At 37.4% G+C, this 22,255-nt stretch overlaps 1 protein-coding gene across 1 annotated transcript; it reads left to right on the top strand.

Moving 5' to 3' along the window:
* Positions 1–4,785: 4,785 nt before the first annotated feature.
* FUNDC1 (FUN14 domain containing 1) lies at positions 4,786–18,269 on the top strand. Its single transcript, XM_015814862.1, has 5 exons — positions 4,786–4,963; positions 8,957–9,113; positions 10,289–10,364; positions 11,982–12,110; positions 17,704–18,269. The coding sequence occupies exons 1-5, from the start codon at positions 4,933–4,935 to the stop codon at positions 17,779–17,781; spliced, it is 471 nt and encodes a 156-aa protein (XP_015670348.1). The 5' UTR covers positions 4,786–4,932; the 3' UTR covers positions 17,782–18,269.
* Positions 18,270–22,255: the final 3,986 nt, after the last annotated feature.

The following is a 22,255-nucleotide window of genomic DNA, read 5'->3' as shown; positions in this document are numbered from 1 at the left end:
CTGAACCATCCAACTTATATTGAGTTTTGGATTGTCCACAATTAATCCTAATAAGTCACAAGTGAAATAATTTTCCATGACAATAACATGGTAGCATTTCCTTCATAGATAAACAGTGCTGGAAATATTTATCATGGACTAGTACTCCTGTTGGGTGGGGTATACATGAGAAATCTCATTCCTTTTATTCAATGCTCTTTTCTACATTCACTCTTTCCATTGTGAGATGAAGAAAGACTTCAAACTCTTTCAAAATACAAGTGCTAACACAATTTAAAATATTGCTTTCTAGTATATGCATTTAAAACCAATCCCTTTTTTACCCTCCATTGTCTTTTGTGCCCTCAAAGACTGTTCATAGAGAGTTTGGGGGGGCATTTTTGAATAATAGTCATTGTTGCACGCATCTACAAAGGATCGATAATTTGCCCAAACAAAAGTAAGATTATTTTATCCAGTTTTTGAAGATTTCCTTCAGGAACCAAAAAGAGGGTAAACAGAGAGGAATTGCTGTTGCTGCTGCAGTATCCCCCTATCCATATAGGAACCAATGCATTTGTTCTATCTTCCCCCAGAATTCCAAACATGAATCTTTCTAATAACCTTCTCTCTTCCACCAAGAACTTGAATGTTTTGTAAATATGCATTTTGTGTGTATGTATCTTCACAGAAGTTAAAGTACTTTAAGTTCAGTGAGGCTTACCCCTCAACTGGGGCATATAGCATTGTAGTCTCTGCCATTACTAAGAGCTCAGTCAAATATCCATGTTAACGTGATATCCTCCAGTCTGAGTCAGCAGAAAAACATGCTAGCACAAATCACAATGCCCCCTACTGCTGCACCTTATTCCATCTCAAGAACTACATCAGCAGGTAGTATTCTTCTTAGTTTTAATGTGGGATATATTAAGAAAAAAATTGGAGAATTATCCTGGCTTAGTTTTTCCTCCCACCGAGCATCACTGGCAACAGGAGAGCACCCACTACTCAGTCACCCTCACTTGCAAAGTTAGGCGAGTGTAGTTTGGTGCCTGGGATGGAAGGGTTAGCCATCTTTCAGAGGTTCTCTATGCCACTTATTTAGGCTATGTGGTGTCATCAGTTTAGCACCAGTCTTTGAAAACAGAACTAGATACCCTGATCAGAGTTATGGATGAGGGGTTATAAAGTTATAAAGATTTTTGGGAGTACTCCCTCTTTGTCCACCCGATGCCCTTGTTTTTTCCCCTGTGACTTATTATTCTATTGAAGAGGTATGAAGGTAAATGATAATGCTTGGTGCTACAAAGAAGTAACAAGATGGGCACCCAGTGGCTATGGCTGGCAACATCCAGCAATAGCTCTAAGAGACAAAATGGTACTTTCCTGCCACATGCAGTAAAAGAAGTACTTCCAGGCAAAACATTTTGTCAGGCAGAAACAGTGAAAACCTGAAATGTACCCATTGGTTGTAGAACTAGCAACACGTGGCATCCAGAACTCAGCTTTCTCTCCCAGTTTAAATTGAGTTTTCATGCAGTAGAGAACTAGCTTCTTTCAAGAGAGGAAGACTCTTGTTTTGAAGTTTTGAGTCTAGTGCAAAACTATTAAACCTGGTAGTTTTTTTTAAAAAAGGTTCTAATATTGTATCTTAATATATAGTCATACGGTCCATGTGTAAGAACTGGCAAGTGCTTTGGAAAGCATTAGTGCAGTGGTTCTCAACCTTTTTAATGCCGCGACCCCCAACCGGTCATAAGTCAAGGACTAAACCGGTCGTAAGTTGAGGACTACCCAACCGGTCGTAAGTCAAGGACTTTCCCTGCCCGGAAGCGCCGCGCATGTGTGGTTCCGCCCCCTGCACCGGCCGAGGCGTAGCTGGCAAGCGGCAGAGACGGAGCAGGCCGACCACCAGCTGACCCAGCCCAAGGGAGGTAAGGCACCCGCCGGAAAAGGGGAAAAAATGGCGTACAAAAAAAATGGCGGACAGCCTTGCTTGGCGACCCCCGTGAAATGGTCGATCGACCCCAAATGGGGTCACGACCCATAGGTTGAGAACCGCTGCATTAGTGGCTGCCTGTCTCCACAGATGTCCATTGGCCATGGACAGAAGTGCTTAGTGACCTGAAAGAGGGGGGTATGGCCAAAGAAGCTAGATCGTATTCATGGGAAAAAATATGTTGGGAGAAGAAAAGCATTTTATTCTGGAATAGCTGACGATGACAAAGTTGCCTCAGCTGTGGGCTACAGAAATTTTTTTTTAAGACTGTATCATGAGGGAAAGTCATTTAAAACCAGTTTTCAAGGCATGTCTGTACCTCTGTTAGGGAAACATAAGGATGAGCCCTTATTTCAGTTATATGCTATTAGAGATATATAGCAAGGGGTTATATGAATATTAAATTGAGAAAGTTTATCACTATTTCTGTGCCTTAAAATGGATGTTGGTATTTTATTTTATTTTTTCTCCTAGTAATCTTGGTCACAAAACAGTAAAAAAAAGGATTGTTTTATTTCAATAAGAGAATCTACTTGTACGTTGCTATTAAAGAAGTCTACAGTACAGGTAATCTTTATGGACAATTGTTGAATCAAAGGAAACAGACTCAAAAATTTGGGACTTTATGCGATTTACTTAGATATTTCAACCTTCAAATCTAATACAAATAAATTGGTACAAATTTTAAACATAGTATTTCATATATATATTAATTCATTTTTCTCCTAAATGGATACAGTTATCCCACAACAACTCTTGAGAAAAACAGAAATAACGAGTTGGCTGTATTCATCCTATGGTTGTTTGAAAAACACCTGGCTAGAAAGTAGCCAACAAATATTTTAAACTAGGATACTGTGTGAAACAAAGCTGTGTGGTTATTTTTCAATGTGTGATACAAATGCAGAAAAGTGTGCCAATTAAATAAATCATGATCAGTTAAGCATGGATAAATATGTTGTGTAAACACAGCCAATGTTTTTCACGGCATAGTCTGTGGGAATCTAAATCTGAGTCTCTCATTTCTTATGCGATAGCTCATATGCATCATCAAAGGTCTCTAATGTAACACTGTTGTAAAATAACAGATTTTTAAAGACATTATTTCAACAAATATTTGCGGGGAGGGCTGCCTTCTTAATTCTTTCTATATTTTTGGAGCCACAGTCCCAGAAAGACTTGGTTATAGATAATTGGAAATAAGCACATATTGGTTAGAGCAGAGGTCTCCAACCTTTGGGACCGGTTCCTTTGAGAGAGGTTTTTCCATGGACCAGAGGGTGCATGGTTTTGTGTGCTGCCTGCATCTCACAGATGGGGCTTTGCTTGTTTGTGCGGACCGGTTGCTGGCATGCCGCGGCCTGGTACTGGTCCACGGACTGGGGGTTGGGGACCCCTGGGTAAGAGAACTACTTATAAAACAGAACGGCAGAGAGCAATTTCATCAGATTATTTTCTAAGTGGTGTTTTGTGGCCACATCCACCATGCCAACCATGTTTTTAAACAGACAAGTTTAAGGGATACAGTACTGTGCACTTTTTCTGTAATGGCCATCTCTGGAGGGAGTTCAAAAATGTGAAAATAATCAGAATCTGATGCAAACTAATAGTTGAAAAGGGAAGGAAAAGAAGAAGTAATGGTAAAATATTAAGGCCTTCAAAGAAACCCTATGAAATTGCTCTCTCACCTAGACTTCATCAGTAAAGTATCAACTATAGGTCTTACATTAGTATTTAAGCTCTTTAAAACAGATTCTTAATCTTTTTGTTCAATGGAGCTCTTTTAAAATGTATTTTAATGCATAAGCACACAGATATAGATTGTATTTCGAGGTCTCAACAAACACAATGGGTTTTTAACACTTTAGAAATACACAGTTGTAATCTATCTCACATGTAAATTTGCACAATCTTCCTCTTTTTTTCTCCCCCCTTTCAACTCACTGTAATTTTAATCCCACATTAGTCTAGCCACTCAGATACATAGATGAAGTAACAACTCACAAAAGGATATGTTTTCCAATGTTTCAGAAAAGGTGCTATCAACTCCTGATTTTTCACAATGCTCTTCTACAAAGGAAACCAATAATGCTCAAATATACTCATGAAAGTGTTAAAAATTAATATAGTAATATATGCACTTCTTTATTCTATTAAACAATGCAAGCTAAATGTCAGAAATTAGTAAAATCTTATTCCTGAACCCTAGGGGTTATAATCCCCAAATTAAGAATCCCTAAAGATTTTATCTCGCCACAGTTCTAAGGTATATATAATTCTGTAATGCTTTCTCACCCATTATCTTGGAGATGGCGACTAGATGACCTTTTATAGATGTGACCACCAATCTCGGGGTAATGTATGTTGGAAGGCACAGATAGATCTTCTCCTATCTGGTTGCTCGGTTGCCATTACTCTCGCCGCGTTTGTCCTCTCCATTACTACTTTGTCTGCTGAATTCCTTTCATACACTTCACCCCGTTCCCTGTTTTTCACACCAACCTCTGGGAAAATTTCCACCAGATATGCCAAGGAAGGATTTAAGTATACAGGTGATGTAACACTACTGACAAAAATAAATAGATTACAATATATGGAATGCCGCTGAGTGCTATGTAGAAATTAAATAGCCTTTTATTTTCCGCAGGTTTTGTAGATACATAGCATTCCGGGGGGGGGGAAACACCGTCTATATCAATTTCTTTCCCTAATTGCACATGCTTTAATGCAGAGCAATAATCAAACTACAATTCCCACCGTCCCCCGGGAAGATTCGGTGATGACGTTACTCGGCGACAGTCCAGGCGAGCGTTCGAGCCTGTTTTCTTTGCAATGCGCATGCGCTCCTCCAGGAACCCTTCGGAGTTCAGAATGATGCTGGGGGAGGTAGGTTGCGACTGAGCGGAACTCCGCGGTGTCTCCTTTCCTCCCGCTCTTCCCAGTTGCTACTAAACATGTCGTCTCGGAGAAATCGCCCCGCCTCAGGTCAGTGAGAGCCCTATTTCTCTCAGGGCTGTCATGGCGCTATCCCTGCCTTCTCCGAATGGAGCTTTGCCAACATTGCGGGAAGAGATTACAATCGCTAGTCGAGGAAATCGTGGGCCCGTTCGGCCAGAAGTTGCCCTCTTCCCCCAGGCCTCCTCTGACCCCTGGCTCTGCGCAGGAAAAGGCTCCCCCTCCCTCCGACCGCACTGAGGGCTGGGCGAGAGCTGAGTGGCTGCGCGCGCGGGGCGGAGCTTCACGAAGCCCTTTCCTCGGACTCCCGGCTGGGGAACGTGAAGGGCGGGCGGGGCCCCCGGAGCGGCAGTCTCTGGCGGAGGGCTGTGCCGCTCGCGTTTAACCAGGCAGAAGCCTTGAGCGGGGCTCGCCTTCCTTGTAAAAGGGTTGTGTGCGTCGCAGGAGCCTCGCAGGAGCAGGGTTGTGTGCGTTGAAGAGCCTCGCAGGAGCAGGCGAAAGCCCGCTCCCAAAATGGCCAACCAGACGCCTCCTATAAGCCAGGCGACTCAGAGCTATGCTGCCTTGGGTCCTGGAGGAGTCGTGGTTAGTTAGCCACGAGGCATTGCCAATTTCCGTCCCGCGTTTGCCTGTCGGATCCCGAGGCTGCGCCCATCCACTCTGTTCCCTGTAGGAATAAAGAAAAGTTCCTCTCCTTGCCATCTCTCCATTTAATCCATTTAATGACTGAAGATAGTTTGAGCCCGTGTGTGTGTGTGTGTATACATATACATATATATATATACACACATATACATACACACACACACACACACACACACCACGTTCACCTGAGGGAATGGGCTGAAGGTCATTGTTCAGTCCCCGCTTGACAGCAATTGTGCCCGTAAGAAATAAAGGCCTTTTTGAACAAGATTATTTCATGGCATGTTTTCGTTCGGTGCTTAATCTAGGACCAGGAAATAAACAGCCTTCCAGCCTGTCCTATAGCATTGGGTATGAATTGGGATACACTCAAGATATTTTTGCTCCAGTAGTCTTAGTTGGTTGTAGGTGGGTGTTTTATTTATCATGGAATTTATTTTTCCTGTTAACTGCCCGGACTCTGGGAGATTGTGATAGAAAGCAAAGTAAATAAATATAATGGTGTTTATCCAGATGTGTTCTTTTTCCTAAGGGATGTTCCCATACTGATAGGAGGAAGAAAGATAACATGGTCCAAAATGTTTTTACTGTTGCTTCTTTGCTTAGGAGGGAATCCACAATTGGAGTGAAATAACCGGCATTGTTAGGCTCAAATTCAAAATAAGCTGTGGTGGTGTTCACATGAGACACTTCTAAATGGTCATTTTTTAAAAAAAAAAACTCAGCTAACCCAGTTTTATGGATTAATTGCAATATGTTCGACCACAAACTAGACAAACATGTTTTGTGTACTCATCAAGCCCAACCATTTTAATTGTTATGCCATTTTATGTGATGCCATTTTACTCCTTTTTCAAATGATTAAATGATACTATATTTACTGCCTTGTGACTATTCTGCCTCTCAACCTGGAGTTTTAATTTTGCAAAATGTTGAATTTGAGGATAGTGCCACTTAAATTTCAAATTAATGATGATTGTGTTGTATTTATAATTTTAAATATTTTAAAATTAGAGATATTGAGAAAATGTCAGTTGAAAATAGAACTGGAAATCATAGCTTATTCAGAGTTTATTACTATAAATACTTTTAGCTGAAGTAGATTTATAAAATTCATTTTACTTATGTTTTTTTCCCTAAATTGTATTTACCCTTTTAAAATTAGAATGTCATTTTTCATTGTTCCCTTAAAGAATTCTCATTAAAGACCACTGAAAATATAATACTTTGGAAATCTGCAGTAGGTATTATATATATCTATCTTGCAATACATTCTAATATGTGGTGATCCATAATTTTTCCTTCATGTCTATGAGTAGTTTCATTGTTCTTTCATAGATATGAGTATATTCTTATGTCATAAAAGCTGTGTCAGTGCATGTAATTTTAAAGGATGTTAACATGTGAAATTCAAGATCATGAACTTCTAATGGCTATAACGTATAGGGAACTTTAGGCATTTATGTTGGATTCAATTTATATTAGTTCCTGTTACTACAGTCTTTGGTTGAGAAGAAAGAGAAATCAAATCAAATTACAGGAGAGTTATAAGCTCTATAAGTGATAGAGATCTTAATAATAGAATGTATTTAGTGCATCTGTGGCATAGAAACTTGCAAACCACATTACAGTTAATTAAAGATTATTTTAGTTACAGTAAATAGTTTTCTGTTCTATTGATTCTTATGAAAACATGATTAGAATGTAATTCCAGATCCATTTATATATAGTATATGCTTTCTTAACAGCCATTGGAAACTTGGTTGATTATCTAAAAGCAATAAAAGAGCCTTTTAAAAATTTTATTCTTTATTTTTAGAAGTTTACAAAATATAGGCAGGCTACTAAAATACACAGTAATAACAACATTTAATTAATTCAAGAAATAAGAATTTCAAAAAATTAAATAATTAGTGAAAAGTAAAACATTAAAAGAAAGACAACATTCCAGCATCCTTAAAACCCCTAAATAAAATTTAACCAAATACAGTACTAAAGAATTTGTTGAAAATAGTCTAATATATATGTGAAACTTACTGTCACTAATTTTCAAAAAAATACCATATAATACTGTATTATAACTATGACAAAAATACCCAATGCTAATCTTAAAATTTATGCCAAAGAAAAACATATTTCTTCATCCTTTGATTAAACATACTTTTCCAGATTCCAACATTTCCAAGAGCCAGTCCTTACTGTCTGGAATAATTAGAATATTACTTTTCCAATTTCTCTATATCATTCTTCTTCCCAACTCCAGCCCATGACTAGTACAACCACAATTTCATAGTCAAATTCCAGACTTTTGGTAAATAATTCAACATGACATCTTTAATGTTGAGATAGTTCCCCATAAATCTATTAATGTATATTAAAATACTACTCCAGAAATGTATTGCATAAACATTTCATATAGCTCAATAAGTCCTATTTTTTTTATTTCCAATAGAGAAAATCTGATATTACCCCTTTTAAATGCATTGTTTGGAGGGTCCAATATACTCTAAATAGATGAATTTTGATGAATCAACTTTAACTTCAAGTTCCTTAAATGCCATTTTAAAGAATACAATACAGGTAATCTTTGTTTAACAATCACAGTTGGGACTGGCAACCTGGTCATTAAATGAAGCAGTCACTAAGTGAAAAATTATTGAGACTATGCTTACAATCTTCAGCTTTCATTTGTTTTGCATATCTGCAAAGAAGGTAAATGGGGGCATTGGTTACTAAATTACTATAAAAGGTCTAGCAACATAGTAATATATTGGGAGCATTGGTAAAGATTCCAAATCTAGGTTTGATTGGTATACTCAGTGTTTTCAAAGGTAATTAACTTCTCTTTATCATTGTTTTTCTTACTAAGAAAATATAAGATTGGCCCCCACTTTGACACTCTTTCATAAGGCCTGAAGACCTGGTTTTGTCAACAAGTATGGGGACTCCAGAGTGGGATGGAGCTCCTCAAATGGTTAATTTGATCAGGGGTCTTCAAACTTGGCCCTTTTATGATTTGTGGATTTCAACTCCCAGAATTCCTCAGCCAGGAATTCTGGGAGTTGAAGTCCACAAGTCATAAAAGGGCCAAGTTTGAAGACCCCTGCATTTGATTGTTGACACCAGAGTGTGGGGGGAGCTTTGCCTTTTTATTGTTTTTATATTAGGTTTTTATCCTTGTAAGCCACACAGGATCACTGAGAGTGAGTTGGGAGGCCATATACATTTTCATAAATAAATAATAGTTCGTATAATTTCCTATTCAAGGTAGCTCAGTGAAAATGTATTTGTATTATCTTGTTTCTTAATGCATATATTTGAATAGTTTTACATCTTTTTAAAATGTAGAAGGTGTCTAACTTTCAATTTCTTTTATAGAACATGACAGTGATGATGATTCATATGAAGTACTGGATTTAACAGAATATGCAAGGCGTCACCATTGGTGGAACCGCGTATTTGGCAGAAATTCTGGACCTCTTGTAGAAAAATATTCTGTAGCAACTCAGATTGTAATGGGTGGTATAACAGGCTGGTGAGAACAAATTACTTTGACATTCTATTTGGGACATTTGTTTTACATACAGATAGTCCTCGACAGTTTGTTTAGTGACTATTCAAAAATACAACAGCATTGAAAAAAGTGACTTATGACCATTTTTCACACTTATGACTATTGCAGGGTAACCACGGTCACATGATCAAAATGTAGACGCTTGGCAACTGACTCATATTTATGACAGTTGCAGTGTCCTGGGATTATAAGATCACCTTGACCTGACAAGCAAAGTCATTGGGGAAGCCAGATTCATTTAACAACCTTTAACAACTTCAGTGATTCACTTAACAACTGGCAAGAAAGGTCGTAAAATGGTGCAAAACTCATTTAATTTTCTCACTTAGCAACATAAATTTTGGGCTCAATTGTAGCTATAAATTGAGGATTATCTGTACTTAATCTGCTTTTTTAAATATATGTATGTATGTATGTATGTATGTATGTATTATGTATGTGTGTGTGTGTGTAAATGCTAAATGTGATAATTGTATTTTTGTATTGTCTGATGAATTATAAAATAATAGAAATAAAATAATTTTTTTCAATAATTTATGTAAGTAATTTGCTAAAATTTCTTAAAAATAAATGTTTTTGTTGTGATTTTTGAAAGAACGAAAATGAATATAAAAATATGAAGGTAGATAGGTAAGTTAGTGTTAGTTACTAGAAACTATTTTTTATGTGACAATGTGTAAGAGGCTGAAAAATGATCTCCCAGAAATAAAAACTAATGTTAAGAGAATAATTTATTTTAAAAGTAATTGAGCTGAAAGAGGCTGAATAAATATATTCAACACTGTAGTGTGTGGTAGAGTGATATACAGTTTATATTTGACAGCATCTTCATTGTATGTTGTTATGGATAGCACATTCTCCATAAAGATTGTGCAAGATTCAGTGCATGAAGTTACAGAAAGCTGTATGATCATATTTATTAAAAAAAAAGATTCTGACTGCATTTTAACATGATTTAATCTCATGTGTTATACTCTGCCATTACTTCTTCAGCATTGTCAGCATTCTGGCATATTTCCTATACTTTTCATATTTAAATATAGCACCATATTTTTATTGCCCATTGTCTCATGAATACTTATTTGTGTATTTGTCCATACAGATCCTGAATTTTATTTCTCTTTTTCTTTCTTAAGGTGTGCAGGATTTTTGTTTCAGAAGGTCGGAAAACTTGCAGCAACTGCAGTAGGTGGTGGCTTTCTGTTGCTACAAGTAGGTAGATGTTATTATTCTGAAAATATGAATTTAAATAAATGTCAGTTAAGTGTTTTGCAAATAGAAAAGGAAATAGATCCTAGAGAAATAGGTTAAATAGAGGGATTTGAACTCATGGGAACTCCACCTTAGGCATAAAAGCCAAGAAGGGTGACTTTGGGCAAGTCATTTTCTCTCAGCCAAATCCTCCTCACATGGATGTTGTAGAGAAAACAGGAGGAGGGAAGGACTATTAGATATGTTCACTGCTTTTGAGTTATTTGTAAAAATAACAAAGGTGGTATACAAATATTTAAGGCGATTGTGCAAGCAGATTTTAAAAAGTGTTAAAGCTAACTATTTTTAAAAGAGAAAATAAAAAGATAAGCATATATTTAACAACCAATCACATGAACTGACTTACAGAAATTAATCATTTTACATATTCCCAATATGCCATAGAGATAACCCAATTCCTTAAAGTGTACTTGAGAAAGAAGCTAATAACTAGGAAGAAAAAATACATTCTACCTGCAAAACTAGACATAGTTAGGTACATCCTATAGATTTAATAAAAACGTTGCTGTGTTCATTTTTGTATAGATTTCTATTAATAAATGATTATAGGGCTTTATCTAAAATCCAGATATGCACATTTCAAAACACACTGCACTAAAATAAACCTGATTGGCTTTTAGGCAAAAGTTAATGTGTCTTCGTAAGGAGAGCAAACCTATTTCAGGTTGTTATTTTGTCTAGGGAGATATGTAATGTGAAATGACAAAAATAATATCTCTTATTGCAATTATTTTCTGCCATAAATACATAGTTTAAATCTTTAACAAGGATATTTCTGCCTTATTCTGATGGCAGCACCAGGCACAATGTCCACATGTTGTCAGCCCTCCTGGTTAAACCGGATAGAAAACACAATTAAATGAGCTAAATCTACTTTATTATAAGGCTACATTAACAGAATCTTGCAAGTCTGAAGTACAGACTTCCAACTGTCACTTTTAACCATCTGATCCATTAGGTGGGTAAAAGCTTCCTAAGTTTCTTTCTTGGACTGTGAAAGTGACTGTAGGCTCCTATCTCTGTCTTGTCCAAGGCAGCATCTCTTTCTCTCTTATCCCAAGTGTTCAGAATGTGACCTTTCAATCTGCTATTCGCACATCAGAATATTGTGGTGGAAAAACTTTTGCAGCTTATTGTTTAGTTGTTTGCCTTACATGGAGCTTCTGGACTGTTTGTTTAGTAAATTTTAGACTGCCTATTTCATATACATGACTGTGGATGGCTGGTACATATTTGGGGATCAAATTTGGGCTAAAAAGTGGTATCTCTGCACTCACCCCATTTTCCCTGCTGCAGAGCAAGTAGAGAAAGTGGAGCATGATATGAATAGAACTTTCTATGGGTGGGCTGATGTCGGGGTTTTTTTTTTTTGGCCTACTTCTGTCTTAACTGAACACGGACATCATTTCCTGAGGCCCCTCAGCCAGCTCACAAGTGAGAATAGATTTGTTTATGAAGTATAAAACTCTCTATATCCAGACGGTCTTTTAAATGCTCAATGCAGATATATTATTTCTTGTATTCTTAAACTTGTTAAAACTTTTTTTATGTTCCTAGATAGCTAGCCATAGTGGTTACATACAGGTTGATTGGAAAAGAGTTGAAAAAGATGTAAATAAAGCAAAAAAGCAGCTCAAAAAACGTGCAAACAAAGCAGCACCCGAAATCAACACATTAATTGAAGAGGTAAAATATGTATTACTGATTTTATATATTGATTTTGTGTAATTTCTTGGTATAAGGATGTCCCATTCAGGGAAAAAAGTGTTTAATAGATCTTCAGCATGTTGTGTCTCGTATAGCCTAGCTTTACTCTGAACTTGTCAGAAACAAGTTGCTTCCTACCTGGAATATTTGATTGTTCAGTAATAAGAGCCTTAACTGTTGCGTTTTTTTTAATTTTAACATGGTTCAGCTGGTTGGGTGTTTTATATTACTTATATATGTATATTTGTGTTATGCTATATATTATTAAACTATTTTTGCCTGCCTCCAGGAGCCTACTTTTTTAGGTGAAGAATTGTATGGAATATTTAAAAACAAAATTTAAAAATGCATTGGCTTTATTCTACAAAATCTTGTATCACAACCAATTTGATAGTCTTAAATTGCCATATACCTAAATTTTTAGTGTAGCAAGTTAGTAGAAGTAACTTGTACACCTTCATTTAGGAGTTATTATTTGAATTATACTACTTATAGTATTATTGAGGATTTGAGATACTTTCTATAAAGCAATTTTAAAATACAGGTAGTCCTTGAGTTACGAGTATAATGGAGCCTAGCTGTCCATTCCACTTGTAACTCGAAAACTTATAGAGTGAATGTCATACCTCAAACGAGATCACTCCCTTGCTCGTTAAAACGCACGGGGCTCGTTAAATGAATATGAGGTATCTCAGGGTGGGGAAGGCCATGGAGGGCCTAGTGATGGAACAGGCCCCAAGGTCTCCCCAAGCCACTAAGATACCGCATGCTTCCCCCTCCCTTCCTGCCGCGTCGGACTCACCTGGAAAAGATCCGTCTCCTCTCTGCTGCGGTTCCTGCTGCCTCCTGGATCTGAGGCCGGGGGATGCTTCCACAGCCACCTCCATGGCCCAATCCGGGTTCCGGAGGCGTTTTTTAGGCTATTGCTACCTGGATCTGAAGCCAGCAAACACTTCCACAGGCCCCCCATAGCCTGATCCGAGCTCCGGAGGCGTCCCCCAGCTTCAGTTCCATTCTCTGTTGCAGAGAACAGAAGCCTAAAGTACCATGAGATCACGTGAGATCAGTAGCGTGAGATCTCCCCCCACTGATCTCACATGATCTTGCGTTACTTTAGGCCTCCATTCTCTGCGAACGCACTGAAGGCCTGGAGCAGCCAAGAAAGCGAAAGATCTCGATCTTTGCAGGGTGAATATTGAAGGCCTGGTGCCTAGGGAGACCCAGGGCAGGGTGGGGAGGGAGGGAATAACCAGGGTGAATGTTGCAGAACCACTGCGGTTGCTCATAAGGGCGAACAACTGCCGTGGTGCGTCAATATTCATAATTTCGGGACTTGCTCATAAGCACTAGGGGGCACTCATCACGTAACTTTGAACGAGTGTTAAGTGAATGGTCATAACTCGGGGATTACCTGTATATTATTTCTAAGTATTAAGGTAAATTGTTCCTTTTAAATAGCCTATCTTTCTAAACCTTAATTAAGAATTATACTATATGCTATTACTTTTACAATGGCTATTGAGCTTCAAAACTACTTAGTCTGAGTGAGGATATAATGTCTACCTAGGAATAAAAATGGAAAGAAGGTAATTACAGTAAGAAATATTAAACAAGAGTTAAGCTTTTATTTTCTAGTTTTTCATTCCCCTCAATATCTTTATAATAACTATTATAAATAATAATATATTATTATAATAAGTTGCAAAGTGCTAAAAATAAATTGAGTAATTTGCTTTTTGCCAAAGCAGATTTTGCATTAATATGTCCCTAACAGAGATTTGAAGAATCTGAAGAATAACAGATATAAAGAAAACAAAATTGGAGTCTTTACTTTAGAGATTTAGGATCATAATATAAACATAATGCCTCAAATACATGCTCTTAAAATCATATTTTTTTCTCCAAGCTTTTTAAAAAATGATAAGTATAGGTGACACTTGCTATCTTATGATTCCATTACACCAGTTTGGCACATGATGGGTCTTGTTATTCACAATCAATATTTTTTTTTGCATGTCCACAGTTTAGGACTTGTTTTGTATTATTTAATATATAAATTCATTTTTTCAATTAGTAGTACTACTGTTATTTATTATAGCTTATACCTGATCCAGATGATATTGATTGCCATCCAAAACCTCTGGAGATGCTCAAGCATATTTGGATTGTCCAAATGGCTAATGGATCCAAATGGTTTTCAGAGAACACTTGGGGCAAAAATCCAGCCAGGCAATACTTTCCTGTGGCTGGTAAATCACTAGGAAAGGGAGGCAAACCTAGTACTATGTGGAATTGCTTCTGAGTGGCTTCTTTCTGCTGGGTAATCCTAGTTGCTTCTTTGTTTTACGGAGGACTTCCAGAAATCAAATCAACTTAAATAATGATTAGAATGCTGGTAGAAGAAAATGAAAAATGATTTTCACCAAGCATGAGTTATATGCCCATGTTCAGACCTACTCTACAATGATAACGGTGGCAAAACATCTTCTCCACTATTACATTAATAGACACCAGGGTGCCTGTTTAGAGTAATTAATTCTCTGTTAGAAAGAAGTTAATGCCAAGTTCTTCATCTGGTCAATGTGGCCAGTTTGCACAGCAAAATTGCTTCGCAAGGGGAGTTCACTTCTGCTGGTCCTCAGTGGGTTTCCATGACCATGATATATTGTACTGGATGGCCTTATGGAGTTCAGGATTGAAAATATCATCTTCCAATGCTCCACTCCTTCCTCAGAAAGCAGATGGAGACATTATTGTGTTTCCCCAAAATTTAAACCTATCCTGAAAATAAGCCGTAGCTTGATTTTTATGTGTGACCCTAATATAAGACCAACTCCAAAAATAAGCCCTAGTTAAGACTCCGCCCATTCCGTCCCACCGTCTGGTTGTACAAGGTGGGGCGAAGCATGTGTAAAAATCAAGCTGGGGTGGAACTGCCCCACACGCCCTGCACCCGTTTACTTCAGGACCGCTCCAGCCAAGCTTTCCACATCACAACACCTGTTGCACCGCTGCCTGACTTCTGCGGCTACTCGTAGCAGGACACCACGTGGCATGTTGCACCAGGGCCACTGCTTGTGGCTGGATGCCGCATGGCGCATCATCCCACATGGCGTCCTGCCACGAGCGGCAGCACCGGTGCAATGCGCAGCCTGCCGCAAGCAGTGGCACTGGCATGATGCGTGGCCTCTTGCCGCGAGGAGCAGCACCGGCACGATGCAACACATGGTATCCTGCCACGAGTGGCAGCATCAGAGCAATGCGCCACGTGCCTCCTGCTGCAAGCAGCTGCAGAAAAAGTCAGGCGGTGGTGCAACAGGTGTCGGAGCGTGGGAAGCCTGGCTGCAATGATCCTGAGGTAAGCAGGTAAGACATCCCCTGAAAATAAGACCTAGTGCCTCTTTTGGAGGCAAAAAAAATATAAGACCGTGTCTTATTTTCAAGAAACGTAATCGTGGGAAAGGGGAAGTGAGTCAGTGATCTCTGCTTTGCAGAATGCTGCATGTATTGCTCTTCTCTCTCCTGCTCACTCTGCTGGGTGAGGTCATCTGATTGTTCAAGATACATCATATATCATCTTATCCTGGTGATGCTCAATCACTACCCCTGGAGGTAGGGCAAATATTATTGATGTCCTTTCTGGTTATTTGAAGACCATCAGAGATTGGATGGCACAGAACAAACTGTAGCCATGCCCAATCAAAGGGACTTTGTCATTGGGGCAGTCCATTGACATTAATGTTCTCTCTGGAAGACGGGCACTATCCCTGGAGAAGCGGGTTCAGGATTTGGGGTTTCTTCTAGTCTTACAGCTTTTGCTAGTACAGCAGGTAGGAGCTGCGATTTGAAGGGTCTTTGCCCAGCACTTAGTACACCAGCTATTCATTATTGGCAGAAGAGGACTTTGCTACAGTAACTTAGGCCCTTCTTACCACCAGGTTAGACTATTGCAAGGCACTTTGTAATAGTCTAACCTTTTAAAGATAATTCAGAGACAGTAATTAGTGCAAACTCCAATGGCCTATATAATACTAGCACTTGCTGCTCAAACATATTACACTTTTTGTTATGGGGCTCTGCGCTAGATGCCAATTAGCTTCTGTGTGCAATTTAAGAAACTCGTTTGACCTAACAAAAGCTTTTATGTTTTGGCACATGGGTAATTTACAGGGCTGTTTGTGCCAACCCAAACTCAGCCTAATCAATTAGGTCATCTATGGAGAAAGTGTTTCTAGTGTCCCACTTTGGGGGATAAAAGGGAGCTACTTCTTGGTAGCAAGGCCAGCTACGTGCAACGATCCTCCTGTGAAAATCAAGCTGATTACCTCACAAATTTTATTCAGAAAGATATTGAAACAGAACTGCCCAGATGGCATTCTAATTAAATTGGGTCATCTCTTTTATTTGGCGAATTGTTTTGTTCTTGATATTTTATTGTTACATTGTTTTGATTTTATGCTAATGTTATTTTCACTGTATAGAATGTTAACTGGTAAGAATCGTTTGATTGTGGTAAGATTTAAATGTGATAAACAAGCAAGGTACGGTCATGGAATAAAGCAACAAAAACATATACATTGTTAATTGAAATGTTCACGATGATAAAAAAATGTTGTTAGTGCTTTGTAAAAGTTAAGCGATTCATCTTCAACTTCAATACTAATAAGAGTCTATTGCAGAGAATCAGAGCCAGGAGAAAAGTTCTTAAGAGGGCCCTGAACATGCTACTATGTAGTAGAATCAAATAATTCTGGCCTATTGTAACATTAAGAGACAGAAAGAAAGTAAGAAAAGTGCATGAAGAACAGCATACTGGTTATGAATAAAGTGTTAGATTGCCCAATCAACAGGTTGCTACAATAATCCAAGTCTGACACAACCAGGACATTAAACAAGAAATGCTCATAGATGCTGTGGGCATTCATTCCATGGAAAGGCAGGTTTTAGGAGGTTGTGGGCTTTTTGTTTTTGCATGTTTGTTTTTCAATAAGGATTTTTAAGTTGATATATTACTCATTTGGGTTTCCAGTAGCTCAGAACAGATAACCCTGGAACACAAAATGAGAAATGGGAAATGGGTGGGGATTGAGATGATCAGGCTATCAGAATACAATAACCTCTATCATATCATGTTCAGTTTAAGACAATGAGAGCACATCCAATCTGAAAACATATTACAGCACTTATAAAAAAAACAACCACATTGTTATCCACAGAAGGGACAAACAAATCTGAAAGCAGTCAGCATATATGTAGAATTGAATTTGAAATTTGGAATACAGATTCAGAGCACATAATGAAAAGAGTTCACCAAGAGAATAATAAGGGACCCAACACTGAGCTGTGAATTCTTACTGGCAAGAGGAATGATTGAAAAATTGAGTTACTCCATGAAACTTGAGAACATTCTGTGAGATTAATGTTGAAACCACTAAATCTGCAGTTTGGAGATGTATGGCAGAAGGCTGAATAGTATTATAAATAATATATTTATAATATATTGTATATAACTGCTCATTGGTTAGCATCCAGTGCATCTATGCAATCTGACATAAACCTCTTTCATTTTCAGTCAACAGAATTTCTTAAACAGAACATCGTGGTGTCTGGTGGGTTTGTTGGAGGCTTTTTGTTGGGTCTTGCATCTTAAGGACATGATTTTCATCTTCCTGCTGACTTAACCAAGGAAAAGATGAATGACAGCGATGCACAGAGCTTTTCTATCCTCCCTAAATCTCCTGAGCAAGAAGGATGGAGTTGCCAGATACATTGGAGCATTTTATATCTTAGGCTTTACCTCCTTATGCTTAACTGAAGGAGGTTTTGCTGAAAATTCTGCTGTGCGTTCAGTATCATTCCCAAAGAAAAAAAAGGCTAATTCTCATAATGTTTTCATTTTCTTTTAGAGTTCATATTGAATATGTTATTTTTGTTCTGCACTTCTCATTTTTAGAGTTTATATTTATTATATAAAATTATCTCATACTGTGGTTAATAATGTTATGCCAAACATGTTGAATATTGTACTTTTAAGTGCAAGGCTAGCCTACTTATTTTTGAAATCACAGCGTAATAATAATTTGTACAGGTATTTTTTGCAAAGATGAAATAATAAGCAACTATGAACCCATTAAAGAGTAAAAAATATCATTAGCAGATCTTTTCTGTTTTATATTTTCATTCTTTTCTCAATTTGGGATTGTATTATGAATCTGCATTCAAGCAGCCTGTATGAGATGCAAACCATAATCTTCTTGATTCTGGATTACAAATTACAACTCATTTTTTCAATGCTGCAGTGTCATCACTGCATAATGGTACCCTTGAAAAATTGAGTTAGTAGATTAAAAAGTCCTTGCAATTATACTGATGAGGAAAGGAAGTTCATATTAGGAGCAGTTTTATTACCCATATAAGTAAGCAGCATGCAAGCTTTCAAATACCAAGTATCTATTTTCCAGATACAATGGCTAAATATCCAGAACAGAAATGGAGGGGTATGGGAGATAACAGAATAATAGAGTTGGAAGAGACCTTGGAGGTCTTCAAGTCCAACCCCCTGCTCAAGCAGGAGAGACCCTATACCATTCCAGACAAGTGACTGTCCAGTTTCTTCTTAAAAGCCTCCAATGATGGACCACCCACAACTTCTGGAGACAAGTTGTTCCACTGATTAATTGTTCTAACTGTCAGGAAATTTCTCCTTAATTCTAGGTTGTTTCTCTCCTTGGTTATTTTCCATCCATTGTTTCTTGTCTTGCCTTTTGGTGCTTTGGAAAATAGGTTGACCCCCTCTTCTTTGTGGCAGCCCCTCAAATATTGGAATACTGCTATCACGTCACTCCTAGTCCTTTTCACTAGACTAGACAAAACCAATTCCTGCAACCGTTCTTCATATGATTTAACCTTCAGCCCCCTAATCATCTTCGGGGGGTTTTCTGCCCTCTTTCTAAACACTCTGCATTTTTTTAATAATACGGTGACCAAAACTGGATGCAGTATTCTGAGTGTGGTCTTATGAAGTCTTTTATAAAGTGGTACAAATACTTAATGTGATCTTGATTCTATCCTCCTGTTAATGCAAGCTTGAATTGCATTGGCTTTCTTTGGCTGCTGCCGCACACTGCTGGCTCATATTTAAGTGATTGTCTACTAGGACTCCAAGATCCCTCTCACATTTACTGCTATTGAGTCAGGTTGCACCTAATCTGAACCTGTACTTTTGATTTTTCTTGCCTGAGTGTAAAACCTTACTTTTCTCACCACTGACTTTCATTTTGCTAGATAGGACCCAGTGTTAAAGTCTGTCAAGATTCTTCTGTATCTTGAGGCTCTCTTCTGGAGTGTTGGCTATTCCTGCCAGTTGTTTGCAAATTTGATGAGTTCCCCTTATATTCCCTCACTGCTGTTAAAACTATGTCTGCACCATGTTACAGTGTTAAAAAGCATGTTAGAGTGTGGATAGATAATGTAAATTGGTTCCTACTAGATACATTTTTCAAGTTCTTGGGAATCTTCCTGCTTATTCCTGTAAGTAGAATCCAACAAATAATCAAATAATGCCAGTTTTGGTAAGCATAAAATTCAACATTTAAAGTCAAAATGTCTGTCTTCCATATTAAGATACAGATATTTGAAAGCAGAAATCAACTAGTCTTTCCAGTCCAGGCATCCTCCAGATATATGATTTTCAGAGTCCCCCAACCTGCATAGCCATTGTTGAGAATTTTGGAAGTTGAAGACCAGGCATATAAAGGTTACCCAGGTTATGGAAGGCTAGGTGATCTTTGTTAATAGTGCTAGAAATAATTTAAGACGTATTAGAGAAGGATAAACAGGAAAATCTGTAAAGGTCATTGGGGAAAAATCCCTCCATTATTCCAGCTTTGTTATTATTCTTTCATGTCTTTTGACTTAGTTCCTTTTTATTTAATTGGACCTCTCACATTGTTCATTCTTCAATTCTGTTAATATTTTGGTTCACCTTTCCATTGGGATTCTTCAAGATTGTCAATGGCCAATTTCTTTTTTACTGTATCTTTGCTTTTGACAGATAATTTCTTTTGGTGCAGAATTGTTATTGGTGATGGTACCCAGTTATATTTTTCTGTTTTGCAGCTATTCCTTTTTGAATGGAGGATTATCTAAAAAAAATATGCCTTTATTGCCTTTTTCTAAATCTTCACTTTTGACTTCCCTCCCTCTCCCTCTCCCTCTCCTTTATATAGCAATGCCACTCAGTGTTCTTAAGTTAAAATTTACAGCTTTTATCTTACTATACATTTCTGTCACAGCTAAATTCTATCATTTTTCCCTCATTTTTTAAATTTTTAAATCCTTTCTCTGATTAAAACAAATTTCACTCATGGGTTATATAAACCTGAGAAGGGTGTCCATACGTAAGTAAGAGGAGTAGCATGCACACCAGCCCTGCTTACTCTTTCTGATTTGAATGGGAGAGTTTACAGATTACCACATTATTAGTAAGCAGGATTTTATTCTGACCCTTCTACTCGCATTCAATGAATAACAGTCCCAACAAGTAAGCACATTCCCTTCCAGATGACCTGGGAGCACTGAACAAGGATGGATTTGGGACCACTGAGCAAGCCCAGGGATCTTATATATTTTATTCAATATTCTAGTCTTTTGCCATAGACCCACTAGGAAAAAATAATCAGAATTCCAGTTTACAACTTCTCTTTCCCCACTATCTTGCTACACTTTCATTAGCATGCACTATTCATTGCAAAGAATCTAACCACTACAATATCTAGGATGTTTTTTAACAGGTCGTGATGATGGGCCACCTACATTGCTTTCATTTTTTTCTCTAGACTAATGGTTTGGCATTTTTTGCACTAGTCTTAAGGCAAGAAAAATGAGTGCTTGCTGGACCACTCAGTCCTCATCTTCCAACAATGCCAGAAAGCTGTAGAAACTATTCATTGGAGAGCTGTTTCCATTTTTAACTACTGTAGCAGTGACTGTATGAACAGAGGTATTCAGGACTACTCTCATCTTGAAACATTTTGCAGTTTCTAGAAATCCACCAACATTTTTTCAGAAATTTTTATGTTCATTATGCCAATATATATTTATTTAGTTTTAGCAAGACTTTACATTTCTTGGCAAACCTGTTTTATAGATTAGGGGAAATTAAGGAAAAACAAGAAGTATCTTGGGTTTGGCAAGAAGCATAACTAAGACAAATCAGTCTTGTTTCTAAATGAACTCTAGTCATCAAATCAATTTGATGGTTTCTTTTTTCTTTGCTAATCTTGAAGTAATTCTTATTACTGCATTTTCAGCCTAAGCCATAAGGAAAGTTCTCAGATTTGATTAAACTCAATTGAAGACAATGTGATTAGTTTGGCAAAGGTCCAAGCTTTTTAATTTAATTGGGTGGTGCATTGAGTAAAAATCAGGATTTTTTTTAACTACAAATAGGAAATCTATTTTATTAATGGCCATATTTTACTTCAAAAAAGATATTTTATTCAGCAAAAGATAAGCCATTATAATTTCAATCAAGAATTTTTATCACAACTGGCAAACTGCAGACTTTTGGTTCATTGGATATGATTCATGTATTATAAATGACATTGCTAAATAGAATGTAAATTAATGTCTGATACATTTTTCTTGGGAAACAAAGTGTAGTAATGAGATCAATCTTATATAAATCCAGTTAGTTACATTTAGCTATTGCAGAATTTCTACACATTGTGCAAAATTTGTTCACAAATACTATGGAAGCCTTACTAAAATAAAGAGGTATTGTAATGACTAAGAAAAATGTCTGATGGCTTATGTTCCCTATTTACATCAGTTGCTTTAAATAACCAAAAAAATGTGACTTATAGCAATTTTGCTTTAATCGCTTAAAATGACTCTTTCCCACAGAATGGTTTCATTTAAATTCTTCTTGGTTTCGATTTAGGAAAGGAATACCACTAATGCCTAACAAATCTTAAAGGTCAATTTAATGCCAGCCAAATCCACAAGTCACATGGGAAGGGATAGTCTACCACTGTAACTGTTAAGTTTCCCAAAACCTGGATTTTCAGAAATAAGCAAGTTTTAAAGATATACGTCCTGTTTCACTATTAAGATAAATTTTA

The sequence above is a fragment of the Protobothrops mucrosquamatus genome, unplaced genomic scaffold (assembly GCF_001527695.2).
Source record: "Protobothrops mucrosquamatus isolate PMUCROS unplaced genomic scaffold, P.Mucros_1.0 scaffold288, whole genome shotgun sequence".
Classification (NCBI taxonomy): Eukaryota; Metazoa; Chordata; class Lepidosauria; order Squamata; family Viperidae; genus Protobothrops; species Protobothrops mucrosquamatus.
This window is presented reverse-complemented; position numbering and strand designations above follow the sequence as displayed.

Excerpts from the sequence above, each read along its gene's own strand:
- FUNDC1 (XM_015814862.1), top strand. The coding sequence starts at position 4,933 with ATGTCGTCTCGGAGAAATCGCCCCGCCTCAG. Across the intron at positions 4,964-8,956 it reads GAGAAATCGCCCCGCCTCAG|AACATGACAGTGATGATGAT; the intron begins GTCAGTGAGAGC and ends TTTCTTTTATAG. Across the intron at positions 12,111-17,703 it reads TCAACACATTAATTGAAGAG|TCAACAGAATTTCTTAAACA; the intron begins GTAAAATATGTA and ends TTTCATTTTCAG.